This window comes from Spermophilus citellus (genome assembly GCF_964194105.1).
Source record: "Spermophilus citellus genome assembly, chromosome: 10".
NCBI lineage: Eukaryota > Metazoa > Chordata > Mammalia > Rodentia > Sciuridae > Spermophilus > Spermophilus citellus.
Window position 1 is genome coordinate 32555834 of NC_138197.1, and position 13598 is coordinate 32569431.

Sequence of the window (13598 nt, forward strand, 5' to 3'; positions counted from 1 at the left end):
ATGCCTGAGAGTCTTTATCTTTCATCTTTGAGAGCTGTACTATAATATATGGAGATAAGAACCTGAGGTTCCCAGTCACAACTCCTCAACTAACTTTTCACCTTCACATTAATCCTATAATATGCTTTTACAATGATTAAAACAAAATAAAGACACATTGAAGGAGTAAAGAAGATAAAATTTACCCTTTCCCCAACCTATGGCCTATATTAATCCTACAATATTGTGCTGCCAGGGTTTGAGGAAGAATGAGGTGGGAAGTCCTGTGGCCCCCAACACTGCAATGCTATGTCACACACTGAGGCCACAGCCTGCTGAGGCAACATAGAAGTGGGGAGTGATCAAGGCCCTCAGTGCTATGAGCTGCCTACTGCTGAAGTGGACTCAAGGCTTCATATTCCTGCAATTAGCCACAGGTGCTGCAGGCTCTTCTTGAGTCTGTCCCACCAGCACACAGGTCATTCTCTGTTGTATACATTTGAGACCTCTAATTCCTACTCAGGACTATGTATGATCATGATTGGCCTGGCACTGAACTCCTGTGCCAGCACTGTGCTCTGATCCTTAGAGAGTCTTGCTTTTCCCTCTTCTGCTAAAGGTTGGAGAAGTGGTGGTGGAGACAGTCTTTTTGCTGCCCAACACAACAGAATTCCAGAGTATCAGTGTGAGGTTACTGGCATGGGGACAAGGTTGTTGGGCTCTGTTGGGACCCAGGTTTCACTGTGGCAGGCCTAGTCCTGGGTTTCAAGTCTAAGGTCAGGGCTAACTTCCCTTTCTATTCCCCAAAAAGTATGCATTTCTCTTCATTCTGGGCTGCCTGAGGTTGGGGAAAGGGTAAGTTTTATCTTCTTTCCTCCTTCAATGAGTCTTTATTTTGTTTTAATCATTGTAAAAGCATGCACTCACCTGCTTTATTATCTCTTATGAAGTCAGTTTGGTCTGTGAATTACAGTTATTGTGATGTATTTGTGGGAGATCACTTAACAACCATCCTGATCTGAGTCCTAAATTATATAACATCTTACCATAATAAATATGCATTAATATTTTGTTTCATCCAACACTTATCTGCCAACACAGAACTAAATTCACCTCCCACTTATGGGTTTATACAGATGTTGCTTTAAGAAAGAAATGTAGAGATAATCCATTGTAGTAATGATGGAAGGAAAACCTGACTCAGAGCATTTACCCACATTTACCCACAGTTCTCTGGCCCTTCCTGCCAATTAGTTGATAATTTTGATGTCTGAACCTGGAAAGGAGAATTGCATTTTTGTGATAATCCTTAAATTCCCCTGCCATGTGTTTAATCCCATCCCTGTGCCCATACACCTACTAATCTAGTGAAAAATTATCTCTGGCTATACATATATGAACATTAAATTCAACTGAAAAAAGTTAGCCCAATTCTTGTCTGTCTTTTGAAAGAGGATATGTGTGATAATTTATAGATAAATCTATAAATCGTAAATTATAGAAACAAAATGAAGATGATTTTAAGTGAAATGATTCTACAAAGACAAAAACCTGTCTTTTCAAGTATGACTGCAAAGAATGGAAAGGACAATATTTGAGATTTACAAGAAATAATTAAAGCCATTACCCACTGCTATTTTGAACACCCAGGGTTGATGGGGAACTCTGAGTCCTCTGTGGCTCATCTGTCTCTTATTTCTCTAGAATCAAATACACACTTTTGGTCCCTTCCATTCTCTTAGGCAGTGGAGAATATGCAGATCATACCTGAGCAGATGACACCTGCATCTGCAGCGTGAGTGCAGTAGTGGTGCCCCCAGCCTAGAGAAGAGCACTTCTGCACTTGGTCCTCCTCTCCTGTGCACTTCAGGTCCGTCAGCCAGATGGGCCCTGATCCCTCCCCAAATTGTGCATAGTCCATGGCATCGAGGGCCACTCCACAGCCCATTTGTCTGCACACCACATGGGCATCCTTCAGGTCCCAGCTGTAGTCACAGACAGTGCCCCAGGTATACTGGTGAAGGATCTCCACTCTGCCTGCACAGCGACTGCCACCATTCACCAGGCGGAGCTGTGGAGTCTCTGAGGAGAAAGAATCATGTCAATGGTTGTATTTACAAAGAAAAAGAGAAGGGTATTCTTGTCCTCTGGTACTCACTCTCCCAACCAATCAGTTTGTAGAATCCACTTTTAGACTGCAGAACTTGCTGTGTAAGACATGGAATTGTTTATACCAGGGTAGTAGCTAAATTTCAATTCCTACCAAACAAGTAGGAGAATTAATTCTGTAACACCAGATATGAGATAAAACACAATATATTCTAGTTAGATGTTTCAGGTAGAAATTGTGAGGTAGTTGCTATCAGAGTTAAACATACTATTTGCAGAGGTCTTCACAGGATCTGATAACATGATTCTAGAAATGTCAGGTTTCCTATCTTGAGTAGATAACAGTGTCTTTTCCCAAATGATTTCTAAAAGTCAATGGACTGGCTTCTGTTTCTTATAGAGCACACACACTTGAGTGCCAATGGCCAGAGATGTGGAAGGACCAGAACACAGGGGATAGAGTAAGTATCAAATTTGAGATCATCAGGAACCTCAGGTGACAGTCATGAATCCAGGAGAAATCATAATCATATAGCCATAGGACTGAAAAATGAATGGACCATGGTTTAGCTCCAAATATTTCACTAATGATTCTAGGCTTCAGAGTTCAAATTGGACATGTAATGTCAAAACTTGACTCACTTTAAGTAGATTGAGCAAGGTCCCCAAAATGATGATTTCAGTTATCGACATTGCTCACCTTCGCTAGGTATCATTAAATGTTACCCCCCCACACAAACCCCAATTCTTATTTCAGGAGTTGTTATTATTCAAAAATATGAGGTAAATTGGAGAAAAAAGGTAACTTTGTTGTGACTCTGTGAGTTAAAAATGTTAGAGAACAAAGGGGTATTTGTACTTTGAGAAGACAAATAGAGGAACTATAAAGCACTATTTATAAAACTTCTCCCTGTAGAAGAAAGGGAGAAGAAGAAGAAAGGCAGCCCAGAGAAAAGTACAGAGTAATTTACAACTTCATCTCCAGCTGCCTGGTGAGGGAGGTAACCTGCTGGAGAGTGTAGACAGCCTAGATGGTGTCTTACCTGTGGGAGAAACACATGGTTCTTACAAGCTTTAGATCAAATTTAGGGAATTGTTCTGAGAGGGAATACTCTTGTACAACAAGAAAGCTTTAGAGAAAAAGTTCATCACATTGCTCAGCAAGCTCTCAGAGTGATATAACCAGGAGTTATCTTAAGAAGTGGTCATTGTTAGGAAATAAAGTGCTCTGGGGTTTAGACAATATGGGGTAATCACAATTTTAGGTCCCTGGTCCACCCTGCCACAGTGATTGGGTGTAAGTTAGTGTTCTACAGTCTCAGATAGGAAGAGTGCCTGTAACAAACATGCTGAGAGCATTGAATTGTAGGGGAGGGATGGAGGTCTCATTGGTTTGTGGTCCCACCCTCTTTGAAGAAGAGCAATTCCAGACACATGTGGTTGCACATAGGGACCAGGTCTGGGAGCTCAGAGACAGCGTCTGGCATTCCCATATCATCTATTCAAGGATTATACTATTTTCCACATGCTTTCCAGGGATTCACCATGGCTAGGACCCTTAGAACACCCCAATGGACACCTTCTAGAGGCCTCTGGGGGCAAATATGTGTCTACCTGTTGGGGCTGCAAACCACCAAAGTAAGAGCTGACTTGACATTTGACATGCCTTCAGATTTCCAGACAAAAGCTCTGCGGGGATATTATGCCTGTCCTGTCAACACTCCTTTAACCTCCTTGACAGGAAATGAGGAGCACAGTATAGCCAATCTATTGCCTCTTATCCCAGAATGTTTGGTGGAAAAGAGAGGAACTGAAACTGATTTCTTTTGCAGTTGACTCCCACATATCTAGTGGATTCAAAAGTTAGATGACCTGAAAAAGGTGTCTTCAAAGCAAATACTTTGGTGGGAAAAATATATGAGAAATATTTTTCTTTATGCTTTATTATATGTGTATATATATATATATACACATATATATATGTGTATATATATATATATATATATAATTTAATTAATTTGTTTTTTAATTCTTCAAATGGATTTTTTCTCTCTTCTTATTTCTCACCCCTCCCCTCCTCTTTATTGTACTGGTGATTAAACCCAGAGGCACTTTACTACTGAGCTACATCCCCAGTCTTTTAAAATTTTATTTATTTATTTATTTATGAGACAGATTCTCTCTAAGTTGTTCAAGCTGGTACTGTACTTGTAATCCTCCTGCCTCAGCCTCCAGAGCCCATAGGATCACAGGCAAGTGCTACCTGCCTGGTTAATGTTTTCTCTTTTTTTTGTTACAAATGTTTTTATTCCTCTTTTTAAATTCCCTTTATTCTTTCCCTTTATTTTCCACTTTCAATATTTTTTAAATTAATTTTCCTTTTACTAACTTTTGACTGTCTTTTTCATTCTATATTTCTTCTTTCCTTTATTGTTATTGCTGTTTTAATCATTGTTGAATGTAATTGATTATTACTGTATTTCTATAGCTGGTTTATTCATTTTATTTGGAACCAGGGATTGAACTCAGGGGAATTTAACCACTGAGACACATGCCCAGCCCCTTTTCTGTATTTTTTTGTGGGGGAGGGGCTGGGAGGTACTGAGGATTTAACTCAGGGGCATGGACTACTGAGCTACATCCCCAGCCCTATGTTGTATTTTATTTAGAGACAGGGTCTCACTGAGTTGCTTAGTGACTCATTAAATTGATTAGGCTGGCTTTGAATTTGCAATCCCTGTCTCAGCCCCACAAGCCACTGGGATTACAGACATGTGCCGGGCAGCTTCCTTTTTGTATTTTCAGACAGGTCTCACTGAGTTGCTTAGAGCCTTGCTAAGTTGCTGAGGATGGCTTTGAACTCACTGCCTCAGCCTCCCGAGTGGCTGGGATTATTGACATGTACTCGAATGTCCAGTCAGTTTATTGTTATATTGTGCTTATTGCTGTTGTTTTCTTTTTTTTCTGAATTATGTTGGTGATCAAGCAAAGAACCTCAAACATATTGGGTGTGTGCTTTGCCACTGAGATATAACTCCAGCCAATCTAGAGAAGTTGTACCTCACTGAAGCCATGACCTAGTCCTGCTGAAGTGTTGGTGGATATTTCAACTAATGAATAGGGAAGAGAGAAATCCACAGCTGATGAGCCAGCCACAAGTAGACGTAACTTCTGCTTCTGGACAATCTCTAGCTTAAGGAAACATGGGGGAAATAATCCAAATGTGGGAAAAGTGCTTTGAAGGACCACAGCACATATTGTTGCCATATCCCCTCAGACCAAATACTAAAAATAATACTGGAAAAATAACTACAGAAAGAATGCCCTACACACTGTGCTGTCTATAACAACATGCTTGAACTACCAGAAGGGCTCCATTTGTATGAGAAATATAGAGAAAAATATCGTGCTCTGACACAATACCTGGAGTTTCAAAACCCATTATTACCAGCCAAAGAAGCCACAGAGAAACAACCTAAAATGTCCACTTGGAATTAATCTCAACTCTTAGGACACCTACACTCCGAGGCACATGATTAAGAGATTGGTGTTTACTAAGAAGACCCTCACATAGTAGATTTGTAAGTAGAAACACTAGCAGCCAGGGGGGCATAAATGATGTACTGGAAACCTTGAGAGAAAATAGTTGCCACCTACATGACTTTGTTCAGAAAATTTATCCTTCAGAATCAAAGGAAAATAAGTCTTTTGAAGATAAGCATCAGTGAAAGGAATTTTGAACCACTGGACCTGCAATGTAGAAGGTAATGAAACAATCCTACACACAGAATAGGAAGCAGAACAACCTAACCATGAGATCATAGGAAAGAATAAATCCCACTAGAAGATCAGATAACCAAGTGAGAAAGAGGAAAGAATTAAACATTATCAATTCAGTAAATCATCAAAGCTCCAAGATGAATAAGGGAGAAAGACATGATCACAGATTATTCAAACTCTACAGAAAAAAAATGACAGGCACTTGTAAAAACCTTTCAAATATAACTCTGAGAATCAGTGTTCTGATTCTCAAATTAAAAGATGCAGACTGGATAACTGCATTAAAAAACAAGAGCCAACAACTTGCCACCTGCAAGAAACTCACCACATAGGCAAAAACATAAGTAGACTGAGAATAAAATTATTAAAATGAAATTGCAAGCAGATGGAACCTGAGAGCAAACAGAAGTATCTGTATTCATGTGTGAAAAACACACTCCAAAATCAGTCAGAAGAGACAAAGAAGGTCACTACATATTAGTAAATAAAATAAAACATCAAGAAGATATAATAATTACAAATAAATATGCACCAAAGAAAATAACATAAAACTTTATTTTAAAAATACCTATATAAAATAATGGGAAAACAATCTTTAGTACAATCCTAGTGGTATCTTAATATCCCATCTCCCTAATAGATTTGGAATGCAGAGAAAATTATCAACAAGCACACATCATAGTTACACTAACATTATAAATCAACTGGACTTAGCAGATATCTACAGAATATTCCATCCAACATCTTTAGAATACACATCTGGGAAAGTAGGATAGGTAAGTAAGAGTAGAGAGTCTGAGGTTCAACCAAGAATGTGTCTAAAATTTAAAGGTTAACAGAGAAATAGCAAACCTATAAAACAGAATAAGAACAACCAATAAGGTAGAGTAACTATATGAAGGAAAAATGAAGTAGAAAGCTGAAGGTTTCTATTTTCCAGGGATTTAAGCCAAGATCATCATTTAAGTGTATGGTGGGGTTAAAATATGAAGGAGATTTGGGAATTTGTAAAATAACATGTTACAGAGAGGGCAAGAACACATGTGAGAGAAGCACACTAGAATACAGGGCTATCGTGGATGGTTCATCAGAGGTTGATCACAAATTCAAAGAAACTAACAAGATAATTTTACATTATAACAAGACACAGCACTTGTCCATGATCCAGCAGTCCTTGCCTAGTCTATTGCAGGAAGGGAAGAGTTAGATATTTGCACAACCACTCCTGCCATTTACAAATAAAGAAGAGAGCAGGGAGTTGAGTGGACTTGAAGGGGGAGGATTGTAATGGGGAATCATGCTGTCTAATCAGGGTAAGAAGAACATGTGCAATCCTGAGGAGAGTGGAAAACTTGGAAACTGTTAAGGGAAAACATTTGGAATCTGCATGAAGATAAAATATCTGGAAAAGGAGTGTCAAGACTATGTGCCATAAGGAGAAGAGACAGCAGTCAGAGAAGGAAGAATGTAATCAAGATCTCAAGCTGGACAGTTAATGGTCAATAGTGTGGCCATACACAGAGATGGGGTGGGAGGGAGCACAGTGCCTCAAAGGGAGAAAGTGAGGAATGGAGAGGCCAGGATGTTATCTTAGTTGTTGTGTTCAAGGATGGTGGCAGCAACAGGAACAGGAGACAGAAGAGTCTTGTGAGCCTGGTACTGCAGCCTTCTGGGTTGAGGGGGAATGACCAGGCTGGAGAGTGACACTAACAGAAGTGGTTGCTGGTGTCATCTCATGGGGCAATTTTCAAGCAGCTGGACATGGAGAAAAAGAAACAAAATATTGAAAAATTCAAGGAGAACCAGAAATATTCTAAAAATGATATACAATCTAAGATTTGACCTTGGGGGGGAAAAAAAAGCATGTTGAAAGGGAAGCATGGAGACTCCAAATGTTGAGGACACTATTGTTTTCAGAGGACAGCCAGGATTTTATCAGAACAAGAAATTAAAAGGACATTATAAATTTTAAGAAATTAGAAGAGGATAGCCTCTAATTTCCAAGAGGCCCCATGGAATGTTTTCTGGGGGAGGGATGAAGTGCCATATTAGTTTCCAGTGGGATATGGATAAAGGTGAGGAAGTGGTATCAACAAAGACCACTGGGACTGTGAGGAGATAAATCAAAGAAGAAAGTCGGGGAAGACTTACCCCCCACCTCACAGCAATTCCCCATAATGTAGAGATGAGAAGACTAACAAACAGCTTTTCAACAGAATTGTTATTGGGGCCATGCCTTGGAGAGACCTCTAGCTCTTCTTACCCATCCAGGTAATCATGCATCTCTCTCCCCCCACCCTCTTCTTGCTCTACTCATGATGAGATTTTTATCAGTACCTCAAGGTCACTATGCTCCTCCCACCTCAGTATTTATACTGATAAATAGTCTACTTTCTTCTTTCATTAGACCTCTACTCCTCCTTTAGTTATCAAACTAAAAATGATTTCTCTTTTCCCCAAATCACACATTTCCATAGCACCTTCATGACACTCAAATTTTTGCATGGTTGTGTTGTCAGGCTGGAGTGGAAAATCCATGGAGACAGTGGAGGTGTTTCCTTTCTGTGTCTGTCCTTCTGCCTGGAATTAAGTTTTTTTAAATTTCATTAACATTTTTTAAAATTTTTATTTCTTACATACATGAAAAAAATGTATGGAATAAAGTTTCTACTTCCAAATCACTTGATATCTTTCCATCAACAAAATGACCTGAGAGGTTGTCTGTCTGGTGTAGATGAATTTCAGAGTAAACAGCCCAATATATTTGATTCCCCAAATTGCCCCCCACTCACATGAAAGTGTGAGAGAGATGAAGTGTTACTCCTCATATAAGATAAATGATACGTATCATCAGATGATAGTGATGATTAAGCCACATTACCTGTGGTGGGGTGGGAGTGTGGGAACATAGTGATAGCACAGAGCAAGCAATGTGCACAACTGAGGTCCAATCATTCACCCTCTCACTAAGCAAAGAGAGTTTAATTAATATCACTTAAGACTGCATTAGCTAATTGCTAAGAATGTACATCAGAGTATAACTTCATGCTCCCATATTCTCACTTCAGTCTCTGGTTCTTTTCACATAAATTACTATTATCAATGGTTTCCTTACATCTGTTTTTGAAAGAGGACTACGACAGGTGGATCAAGTAATCTTTATCCAGTATTCATTTTGTAGACTCATTTCAACTCATCCATTATGTTTGAATATGTGAAACTTTCCTAATAACAATCTACAGGCATAGGGCAAACACAGAGAAATAGACAGCAAGTAGGTCACCTGTACATGTGATATGCGCTTCCTCCTTTGCAGAGCAAGATTGGTGTTTCCAGGGGTCAGAAGGACACTGCCAGAGAGAGGTATCAATTTCCCGACAGTGGATTCCATTCACCCAGCGGAGTCTAGAACCTTCCCTGGAAGGAACCAAGAAATCCAGGGTCCCAGTGTCCCCACAGCCAAGCTGTCTGCAGATCATGGACAAGGTCACAGCTTCCATGGGACTGTGGCAGACACTGCCCCAGGTGTTGTTGTAGAAAACCTCCAGCCACCCAGCACAATCTTGGTCCGCGCTCACCAGCCTGAGGGCCAGGAACTCTAAAAGCAAGAGGAGGAAAACAGGGCACAGTGAGCATTTAACTCTTACTGGTATTTTTTTCTTTATTCTTAAGGAGTGAGTGTTCATTGCTGACTCTGCTGATGAAGTACCCACTAGGTAAAAGACTGGAAGTTTTGTCCCTTTAATACGTTTTGCTAACGTGTACCTCTCTTTACAACAATGTAATATTAGCAAATGCATAGGCAGGAACATTGATGTGGGTGTTTACTCTGCAGAAAGTAAACTCTTATTTACTATCTGCTATCTATCTATATGCATCAACTATCTGTCTAATCATATGATATGTCCTAGAAAAGGAGCATGGACAGAGGGGTGGCAGAATAGTGGAGTTCCAAATAAGTCCACTTCCCGACCCTGAGAGCCTGTGGACATTTTACCTCACATTGCAAAAGGGATTTTCAGACAAAATGGAGACAAGGATCCCTTCTCTAGGCACAGTGGGAGATGCCTGTAATCCCTGTTGCCTGGAAGCTGAAGCAGGAGCATCCCATGTTCAAAGCTAGCCTCAGCAACTCAGTGAGGCTCTATGCAACTTAATGTGACCCTGACTCAAAGTAAAAAATAAATAAAAGGGCTGTGGCTACGGCTCAGATTTTGAGCCCCCTGAGTTTCCCAGTACCAAAAAAAAAATTAACAAAAGAATGTTTTCACTGTGAGATTATACTAGATAATCCTTGATGGGATGTGCCCAATCTAATGACATCATTACACAGTATCCTCAAAAACAGATAAGCCTTTCTGGCCCTCATCAGAGGGAGATAAATGTGGAATTGTGAGAGGGTCGAGACACTTTGGTTTTGAAGGAGGAAGGAATCATTTCAAGGAATTCAGGCAACTTCTAGAAGGTAAAAAAGGCAAGAAAATGAGTCTTCCCAGAGTTTCATCTATTGCAGCCTGCTGAAACCTCATTTATATCCCAGGGAGACCCAGGTCAGGTTCTCACCTACACACTGTAAGATGATAAATTTGTGTTGTTTTGAGTCACTCAGTCTATGGTGACTTGTTACAGCAGAAAATAGAAAATTAATTCAGTGGGTCAGGGTGTTTCACCCACGTGTCACAGAATAGTGATGACTGCTTTAAATGGACACTGTAGAGAATAACTGTGTCAGGGGACAGTGGTGAGAAGGAAGGAGCAGATGCTCAGCTGCTGCATCAGGAAATAGAAATACCTCATCTTTTCCTCTGCTGCAGAGACAGGAACTGTGAGTCTCCCCCTCTTCCCTGTCAGCAACTACTAAATCCCTGCCCTAGGACTCAAACACCATCCTGCAGAGCCTCTCTTGCCCCCCCCCCCCATCTGTGCACAGTGTGCACCACAAACCTGAGCAGATGACCCCTGCATCCTTCTTGTGACTGCAGCCATGCTGCCCCCAGCCCTGGGAAGGGCACTGCCACACATGGGCCTCCTCTCCTGTGCAGTTCAGCTCATCCAGCCAGATGGGCCCTGATCCCTCTCCAAAGTGAGCAGAGATGGTGGCCTCCAGGGCCACTCCACAGCCCAGCTGTCTGCACACCACGTGGGCATCTCTCAGGTCCCAGCTGTCATCACAGATGGAGCCCCAGGAGCCCTGCTGCAGGATCTCCACTCTCCCTGCACAGCGACTGCCCCCATCCACCAGGCGGAGCTGTCTGCTGTCTGAGGAGAGACAGGGTCATGTCAGTGGGCATTTGCACAGGGAATGGGGAGGGTAGGGTGCTGGGGTCCTTGCTCACCTGAGCAGTTGGCAGTGTGGCCCTCTGAGGCTGCAGAGTCTGCTGGGTCAGACCAGGAGTCATTGCACTGGGGCAGCAGCTGGGTTTGGTTTCCTACAGAAGAGATTGGAGAGCAGGAAACTAAATTATGGCACATAATAATCTAGTGATGGCATCTGAAAGCTGTAGGATACAATTAGTAATTTCCTGTCTTCAAGGCTGATTGTCTATTCAAGATTTCTGCTTCTGCTTTTGACATACTCTTATTTTTTAAACCAAGACCCAAGAGTTCCTTTAGAAAAGTGTGAATATATCAGTGCTGTTTGAGAGCATTGCATAGCTCCCAGGGAAGGAAGACTTTTGGAGTCAAGTTCAGAGAAATGTAAAAACTAGAATCAACTATTTTCCCATGAAGGCATTTAACCATTCAAAGGTAGTAGTTGAGACTGAAAATCTCAGCATGTTTGCCACATTTCCCTGGGAGTACTCAAGTAAAATTTAGGTCAGACCAAAGAAAAGAATCCTCTTAAACATCCAGAAAAGTTATGAATTCAAAGAGTTTTTGTCATAAGGAATGAGTGCCCTGTTTCTCACCATTTCAGTTCTCTTTGTATAAGGTGGTCTACACTAAATAAAGTGCATTGGAAAAAGTAAAATCTTTTCTGAAGGTTTGTAGGATGGATTTTTTTCAAATAGAATGTCTGTTCATCAACCCCCCCAACACACATATATAAAAGAGTTTCCATAGAAAATGAAGTGCACAAAGGAGATTTAAAAAAAAGATGTTCACAGAGTGGTATTAGTGTTTTCTCATAGGTAATTGAACTAATCATGATTAAATTTTGTAAATTAAGTGACATGATGTGCATTTTGTTAGAGAAATGATAATAAAAATCTAATAAATATTGGATTTTTGAGAGTTGTGTATAAAAAGAAGTAATGAAAAAGAACCAATAAAAAGTCAGTAGCTAAAAATAAGAAACCAGAGGATGAGTCTAACAACACTGCAGGTTAGTACAAAGTAGAAACAGTAAGTGGAAGAATGTAGGGAGCCATCCATGAAAAACACATGAGGATCTTCTCTAGGCATGAAGCCAAGGAGATTTAAAGTTTCACCTTGGGAACTATCCATGGTTCTCCCATGCAATACATTGCCCAAGGCACATGAACTTTATCTTTGCATTGCTAGGAAGATCTCTCATGGTCACTCTAGAAAAGGGCATAACACATTGGGAACTGGATAGCCCACCTTTTTAACCTTTTATGGAGAACATTCTATGGAAGGCCTTTGATGTCCCCCAATATAAGTAAAACAGGTGCAGGCTCCATTTTGCTTTTTAGTATAGAAGCTTGATCCATATGATTGTCTAGTCCGTCCTGCCCCTGCTTTCTGAAAATTTTTGTCCTTCTATTTTTCCTATCTTTTGTTTTTCAGCCAGCTCATTCCACAGAAGGGAACCCCATTCCCATTATCTGTGCAGGACGTGGGTGAGAGAAGATCATGGGAATATGTCGAGTGAAAAACAGAAAGACAAAAACATAAGAAATATAATACGATAAGAGCCATAGTGAGAGAACCTCACATTCCTATGTACTCTATACGTTTTAGGTATTAAGACCATAAGTGGTAGTGTAAAAGTATAAATTAGAAAATAAAAAATGGGTTATTTAACACACCTATCATTTTGAAAAATGCCCACAAAATCTGTGACACTCTATCCATTGACCTCTGCAGTCCATTCCTCCTACCCTTCTATCTGGGCTGACAGGGGTGAGTTGTCTATAAGCAATAAAATGTGGTGAAGCCAGCACAGCTTGACTTAGGAACCCAGCTAAGAAAGTCATGTCTCCTCCTCTTGACTTAGGATGTATACTTTATGGGAAATCTACTCTATAGAGACTATCATGTGGGAGAAAGCATTTGCAGGTGGCTCTGTCAGCAGCCCCAGTTGAACTTGAAGCCTCTGGCCATGTGAATGAACTATCCTGGATTCCCATCTTGGTCAAGTCTTCGATGAGCTCAGCTCCAGATGAGATCTAAGTGCAACCTCATGAGAGATTTCAAGAGGCAACTGCCAATAGCCTTTGCCAAATTATGAATCTGAAAATAATGAGCAAAATGCAATGTATTTTTATTTGTTTTACTATTTTTTTTCTAGGGGGAGGAATGTATTATAAGCAGTAGCAACTAGGACAATTACATTTACTGTGAAATAGCAATCCTATGTTCCCATATTTATTGTGGCATTATTCACATTAGCTACAGTATGAAATCAGAAGCTACAGTATGGAATCAGATGCCCATTGCTTGAGAAATTCATAAAGAAGATGTGGTATAAATATAGGCATAAAAAAGCAGGGAATCCTGCCATTTACATCAAATGGATGGAATTGTAGGACATTATATTAAGTTAA

General features: G+C 40.4%; 1 protein-coding gene across 1 annotated transcript in view; it reads right to left on the bottom strand.

Moving 5' to 3' along the window:
- Window positions 1-13598, bottom strand: part of LOC308658151 (antigen WC1.1-like) — a gene marked incomplete at both ends in the record, with an annotated part of 116331 nt that overhangs the window by 37912 nt on the left and 64821 nt on the right. Inside the window, 4 exons of the mRNA XM_081310776.1 lie at window positions 1747-2061; window positions 9152-9466; window positions 10813-11127; window positions 11205-11297. Coding sequence (XP_081166902.1) covers window positions 1747-2061; window positions 9152-9466; window positions 10813-11127; window positions 11205-11297 — 1038 coding nt within the window. The remainder of the gene's footprint in view (window positions 1-1746; window positions 2062-9151; window positions 9467-10812; window positions 11128-11204; window positions 11298-13598) is intronic.